Source organism: Oncorhynchus clarkii, chromosome 11, assembly GCF_045791955.1.
Source record: "Oncorhynchus clarkii lewisi isolate Uvic-CL-2024 chromosome 11, UVic_Ocla_1.0, whole genome shotgun sequence".
NCBI lineage: Eukaryota > Metazoa > Chordata > Actinopteri > Salmoniformes > Salmonidae > Oncorhynchus > Oncorhynchus clarkii.
In genome coordinates, this window is record NC_092157.1 from 32,205,487 (window position 1) to 32,212,317 (window position 6,831).

General features: G+C 44.6%; 1 protein-coding gene across 2 annotated transcripts in view; it reads left to right on the top strand.

Moving 5' to 3' along the window:
- LOC139420435 (phenylalanine--tRNA ligase, mitochondrial-like) overlaps positions 1-6,492 on the top strand; it is a 116,806-nt gene extending 110,314 nt beyond the window's left edge. For both annotated transcript variants that reach the window (XM_071170569.1, XM_071170568.1), the window contains exon 8: positions 5,058-6,492. In XM_071170569.1, coding sequence (XP_071026670.1) covers positions 5,058-5,196 — 139 coding nt within the window. In that variant the 3' untranslated portion in view covers positions 5,197-6,492. The remainder of the gene's footprint in view (positions 1-5,057) is intronic.
- Positions 6,493-6,831: the final 339 nt, after the last annotated feature.

Here is a 6,831-nt window from a genome sequence, read left to right on the forward strand (position 1 = left end):
GCCAGTGGCACTGATGCACCACCACTATCTAGCTGGTTAGTTTTTATCAAAATCTGGCTTTAGTATGCAGGGTGCTGTCCATGGTGCTGATGGAGCGCAGTGAGATTTTGTCCCGTTGATCCTGTAAATTCTTGGTCAAAAGCATTTTTTTAAACATTTGTGTTTATTATGGTATAACCTGATATAAGCAGAATTCAATATAATTCCAATGAAAGAACCCTAGGCCTACTACTTGGTACCGCTGTTTTGTTCTGTTGCGTTTATTCGCATTCAGTTGTGCTGGTTTTCTAAGCCAAACTGCTATTCAGTATTTTTGTTTGCATGCATGAATAACTAGGTTACTACATTCAGCATTTGATTTGCATTATTTTGGTAAGACAGTTGTGTGTACGGCTAGATTCACATAGGCTGTTTGTAGCCTATATTCATTACCAAAACCGCCTAGCTTCAGCGCGCTGTCCATTGCGCTAATATGGCACAGCAGAGAGAAGCTACAGATTTTAAAAGCCCTCAATGATCTTGGAGTCTCGGTATTTGAACTTTGTTTATATTGGTATAGCGTGATTATATAAGCAGAGTTCAATATAATTCCAATGCAAGAACCCCCAAAAATGTATCCCCCTCGCCAATTTCAACTGCCCACTTAGTCACTTTATCCTGGCACCGGGTCTGTGTTGGAGCAGTGTGTGTGTGTGTGTGTGTGTCAGTCAGTCAGTCAGTCAGTCAGTGTTGGAGAGCATAAAAGACAAAGTGAGAGAGAGAAAGTGTCCCAGGCTAAGCAGTCTTCTCTCTAGCTGACTGGGACCAATTAGAGTGGACTTCCTGCTTCCTGTGTGTTTGTCTTCTCTCCTCCTCTCAGCTTCTCTTCCCTCAGCCAGCCACTGACCCCTCTCCCAGCCCAACTCCTCCAGACATCCCCCTAAGCATCACTGATCTCATTGCTCCGTCACTCATGACTGTAGATACACAACAGGTCCTAGCCCTTTACCAAATACGTTATAATGACGTCATGATTACAACCACATCACAACCAGTTTGTGAAGCAGTCGGTTGGATACCCTCTTCACTCGCTGAAAATAGGTCTACTCACTCCTGAAAAGTGTGGCCTGGAGAGTTACACAACATGTAATCAACAAAATCACAACGTGTGTCAGGAGAACTGTATTTGTTTGACCACACATTTTATTGAACAATTTGTTTTGACATTGTCAGCTGTCTGACTCGAGTGTCCCGCCACAACAAAGCTCGCTTTGCATCACTACATTCCTGATTACAGCACCCCAATCTTTGTTAGTTTTCCCATATCTGCCCTGCCGGCCTTGGAGGCCAAATCCTCTATGCTCCTGGACAGCTCTGTTTTTCTCTGCTCTGCTCTGTTTTTCTCCCTTTGGAAGAAGCCAGTGTGAATAACCAACAGCCGACTGGCTGAATGTAAACCAAATTCTGCGGGGCAATAAAATGGAGACTTCTACAATAAATAGTGATTGTATTTTGTGTTTGGATCACTGTTCTTCTTCTGCCCACTGAATTATTGAACAACTGTGCGTTCTGTGGAAATGTCAGATACTCTTTTTGCTAAGACAGACGGGGGAGGAGTGGGGAGAGAGAGAGAAGGAAACGAGGGAAGCTATGCATGAACCAACTGCTGTGGATGGAGACAATGGAGACAACAAATGCCATTTCTAACGGGGTGTCATGGCCAATCATTGATTATTTTTGATGGGCTCGGACGTTGAATAATTAATTTCTCCATTATCAAGTCGGAATCGCCTCAGAAAATGTCCCCACCCCTCCTGTACAGTTGATAGTTATGGTCTGCACTCTATTATCATTAATACACAGTTCTGGTTAGGAGCAAATTCCATTAGCTCATCATTTGCATGTCTACAGTATGTATTGTCATACATTGACATGTCAAGTCAATGATGGAGGGAGAGGGAGAAGAACATTGTGCAAGCTCAAAAAATTTTTCTCATTAGCTGGTTTTGGCTGTGGTGGGGAGGGGGTGGAGTTAAGGTTAGGTTTAGGGTTAAGAGTTAGGGAAAATAGGATTTTGATTGGTCCCCAAAAAGTATAGAAAGACATAGCTGCGTGTGAGCGCCATGCAATGTCCCATTTGCAATCAGTGGTGGCATAAATTTGTCAGGGCTGGTATTTACGAAGCTGCGCACAATAGCTCTCTAACTGAGAGTGTGATTTTTATTTTCTTCTCTTTTTTTCTCTTTAACGAGGATGTCGGTCCTATAAACCAATTATCTCTTTCCGCGCCGTGCGCTCTAAATTATATTTTCTCATCTGTCAGTCACCTCCCGACAAGGTTACCCAGAGATCACACTCTCTCGGGCTGGGCTGCAGCTATTCTTAGCGTGGCAGCCTGCGAGGAGGGGTTTTCTGTAAAACAAGGTTGCCCTTTCAGAGAGTAGAGGAGGGAAGAAACCGACACCTATGGCACAGCACTCGCCACCTTATAGAACACTGTAAAGCTGGAGAAATGTAATCTATTCTCCTGTCTACCGGAGCTGGAGAGAAATGAAAGGCGAGAGCGGAGCTCCCGTTTATGGCCCTAAAGGATTTCCTGATTAAACGTGGCTAAACTCGGCCTGTGTGTCGCCACCGCCTCGTCGTAATTGCGGCTTCTCATTTCCAGTGGATATCTGCATTGTCATGGAAAACAGTTCGCCTCTGTTTTCCCAGTAATTTGCAGCAGCCGTCTGCACTGTTTTTAAAAAAAATGCACCCCCATATTGTGATGTGTATACAGAAATTAGGACCGGTGAGGAATGTGCTTGAAATGAGGAGTTATCAGAACACAGTTGACACTTTCTGATGTCAGTCGCCACAGCCTGCCTCAGTGTTTGCGGAACTAAAACCGCTGCGTGATTTTGTCACCACGTCTCTGTTTGAATTATTATCTCTGCAACAGTAGACACCAGATGTGTCCCCCTGACAGTGGGAGTCTGCTGGTATGAAGCCGATTTAGATTTTATCAGGGATCCCATGGGGTTTGTTCTATGGAATCCCAAGGCTCTGTCTTTCAAAATGTCTTCTCTCAGACATTTTGTCTTAGCCAGATGCTTTGTGGCACAATACAAATCTCAGCCGTTGGTTTCAATGAGCACCGCAATATGGAGATGACAAAAGGGCCACGCTTAGCTTTCGAACTGCTTTATGTGGCGGATACTACTGTTGTTCATGTTCATCCTTCGCTGTACTTTGAAGATCCTCATTACTGTCCCCTAGAGAGACAGGGACTATGTGTGCGTGTGTGGGCACGTGCGTTTGGGTGTGTGCATTCATAATCCATTATCTTGACTACTGTAGGCTCTAATATCTCACTTAATGTCTTGCTATATCCCTTAGGAATGGAGGGATGTGACAAATATTGTAGACAACATGAATATTGTCTGATCGAATTGGGATTGCCCATGTGGATCTCACTGGAGAGGTCAAACATACCTCTTGTGTTTGTGTTCATTAGTCTCCAAAAATATGAACGTCCTCTCACTGTCAACTGTGTTTATTTTCAGCAAACTTAACATGTGTAAATATTTGTATGAACATAATAAGATTCAACAACTGAGACATAAACTGAACAAGTTCCACAGACATGTGACTAACAGAAATGGAATAATGTGTCCCTGAACAAAGGGGGGGTCAAAATCAAAGTAACAGTTAGTATCTGGTGTGGCCACCAGCTGCATTAAGTATTGCAGTGCATCTCTTCCTCATGGACTGCACCAGATTTGCCCGTTCTTGCTGTGAGATGTTACCCCACTCTTCCACCAAGGCACCTGCAAGTTCCCGGATATTTCTGGGGGGAATGGCCCTAGCCCTCACCCTCCGATCCAACAGGTCCCAGACGTGCTCAATGGGATTGAGATCCGGGCTCTTCGCTGGCCATGGCAGAACACTGACATTCTTGTCTTGCAGGACAGGACAGGACACACAGAATGAGCAGTTTGGCTGGTGGCATTGTCATGCTGGAGGGTCATGTCAGGATGAGCCTGCAGGAAGGGTACCACATGAGGGAGGAGGATGTCTTCCCTGTCATGCCCAGCGTTGAGATTGCCTGCAATGACAACAAGCTCAGTCCGGTGATGCTGTGACACACTGCCCCAGACCATAATGGACCCTCCAAATCGATCCCGCTCCAGAGCACAGGCCTCGGTGTAACGCTCATTCCTTTGACGATAAATGCGAATCCGACCATCACCCCTGGTGAGACAAAAACGTGACTTGTCAGTAAAAAGCACTTTTTGCCACTCCTGTCTGGTCCAGCGACAGTGGGTTTGTGCTCATAGGCGACATTGTTGCTGGTGATGTATGGTGAGGACCTACCCTACAACAGGCCTACATTCCCTCAGTCTAGCCTCTCTCAGCCTGTTACGGACAGTCTGAGCACTGATGGAGGGATTGTGCATTCCTGGTGTAACTCGGGCAGTTGTTGTTGCCATGTTGTACCTGTCCCACAGGTGTGATGTTCAGATGTACCGATTCTGTGCAGGTGTTGTTACACGTGGTCTGCCACTGTGAGGATGATCAGCTGTCCGTCCTGTCTCCCTGTAGCGCTGTCTAAGGCGTCTCACAGTATGGACAATGCAATTTATTTCCCTGGCCACATCTGCAGTCCTCATACCTCCTTGCAGCATACCTAAGGCACGTTCACACAGATGAGCAGGGATCCTGGGCATCTTTCTTCTGGTGTTTTTCAGAGTCAGGAAAAAGGCTTCTTTTAATGTCCTAAATTTTCATAACTGTGACCTTAATTACCTACCATCTGTAAGCTGTTAAGGTCTTAACACCCGTTCCACAGGTGCATGTTCATTAATTGTTTATGATTCATTGAACAAGCATGGGAAACAGTGTTTAACCCTTTACAATGAAGATCTGTGAAGTTATTTGGATTTTTACGAATTGTCTTTGAAAGACCGGGTCATGAAAAAGGGACGTTTCTTTTTTTGCTGAGTTTATGTATTTTTAAATCCATTGTGACCAGCACCCTCTCTTGATCCCTCTCGGTCCTCCTAACCCCTGTCTCTCTTCTTCTTTCCCCACAGGACGCAGAAGCACAGCCACTGTTACCGCATCACCTACCGCCACATGGAGAGGACCCTGACCCAGGAGGAGGTGCGTGTTCTCCACGCCGCCATCGAGCACACCGCCGAGCAGGAACTGGGCGTGAAGGGGCGCTACTGAGACCCCCTCCGCCGCACCCTCCCCTGGGTCATGCTCAGTAGGCGGTAAACAGAAAAAATCGGTTTAAAACCTGGCAAAATGGAAAAGCACTACCCAAACTCAAATTTCCCTTTTGCAATAATTTTGTCACTGTGTGTCCTTCTGAACATAACCATGACTTACACATTTCAAGCGGACGGACTTCGGCTGACTCTGTTCTCGGCTCTCATAGAGACACGAGGGGAATCCTACGGACCATTCCTGGGGTTCCTCTTGGTAGTACAACAATAATGCAAGTGGTTGTAGTACCTACAGACGTAGGATCTTAATTTGTTCTTTTGTTGTTGAGAATTTTGTAGTGTATTCAAAGTTTAAAAACTTTTCTGAAGTTTTTAATTTCCACTTTAAAATGTCAGTCTTGATTTGCCCCAATGAAAAATGTATAAACCCCTAACGAAAAGGTCCAGAAATTATAATCACCATAATAATTCATATTTCCTGTTGCTGCAGGACTATTTTCCTGCTGTAGCCCTGAGCTACTCAAGTAGTCAAGGGCTTGATCATTAGTTGTCAAGTTGAATCAGGTGTGCTAGCTCTGGAATAGTTAAAATACATGGAACGGATGGCTGTCCCTGGGGAGAGGTGTGGTACGAGACTATAGGTAACGACTAGACCTCCTTGAAAGTGTCCTTCAATGAGACTGTTAGATAGTGGTAGAGTTTGTAAGAGCACTGCTCTAGCAATGCCAAGGTAGTTCAATTCCTGCATTGATCACATAATAAAAATTGATGCTCTCATTGTACTGTACATTTCTTTGAATAAAAGCGCCTGCTATGTGACATTATTTATATTCTCTGAGTCTTCTGAACAAAGCGACACATCTACTCTAGGCTCTACTCCACCTCAGTACCAAGCAACTCTTATCATTAGAGCCTCCAGGAACCTTTCATGTGAAGTGGCTGATGCTCTTAAATAACACAATTCACAGCGTCGCATCACCAGGGGTGGAATGTGTTTGATTTAATATGGACGTCACCGAAAGCCTTTCATGCCATTGGCTTCTTACCAGCCTGGCGAGAGAGACCGACGAACGAACACAATACAGTCCTGTTGATGATTCAATCAACATTTTGTATTTGTAATATTTTCATAAAAGATGTGTTATTAGGAGTGAGGAGGGGATGTGTTGGTACACTACCTGAGAAGCATTGTAATAAAAGCCACTATTGTCTCAGTGCTGGGTGAAAGTACAAAGAGTGTTCTTTATGTCATTTTGCACAACAGGTGATTTCAAATAAACCGTGACGTTTGGTTAAAGTCCTGGCGATCGTTCTTTCTGAGCAGAGCACACACATATTTGAGGAGTTGCAGTAATGATGTTATACCGCAGATTGAGCACCAAGGTTTTTGGAACAACCTCTGCCCTCATCAGTCTTGTTAACAGAGTGATTATGCATTTGCACTCGGTCTATTACGCCCGCTATTCTATTGACGACTGGAAGAACCTGTGTGAAAACCAGATGAGACTGTGTCCCATATTTATTTGATGTTCTGTAAGCCTCTTCATTAAGAAGTCATTAGAAACATTAGCACTTTATCATCCCCTGGCTCCAATCTCTTGTCAATAGAATCCTCGGGATTCTCTTGTTGTTTCAC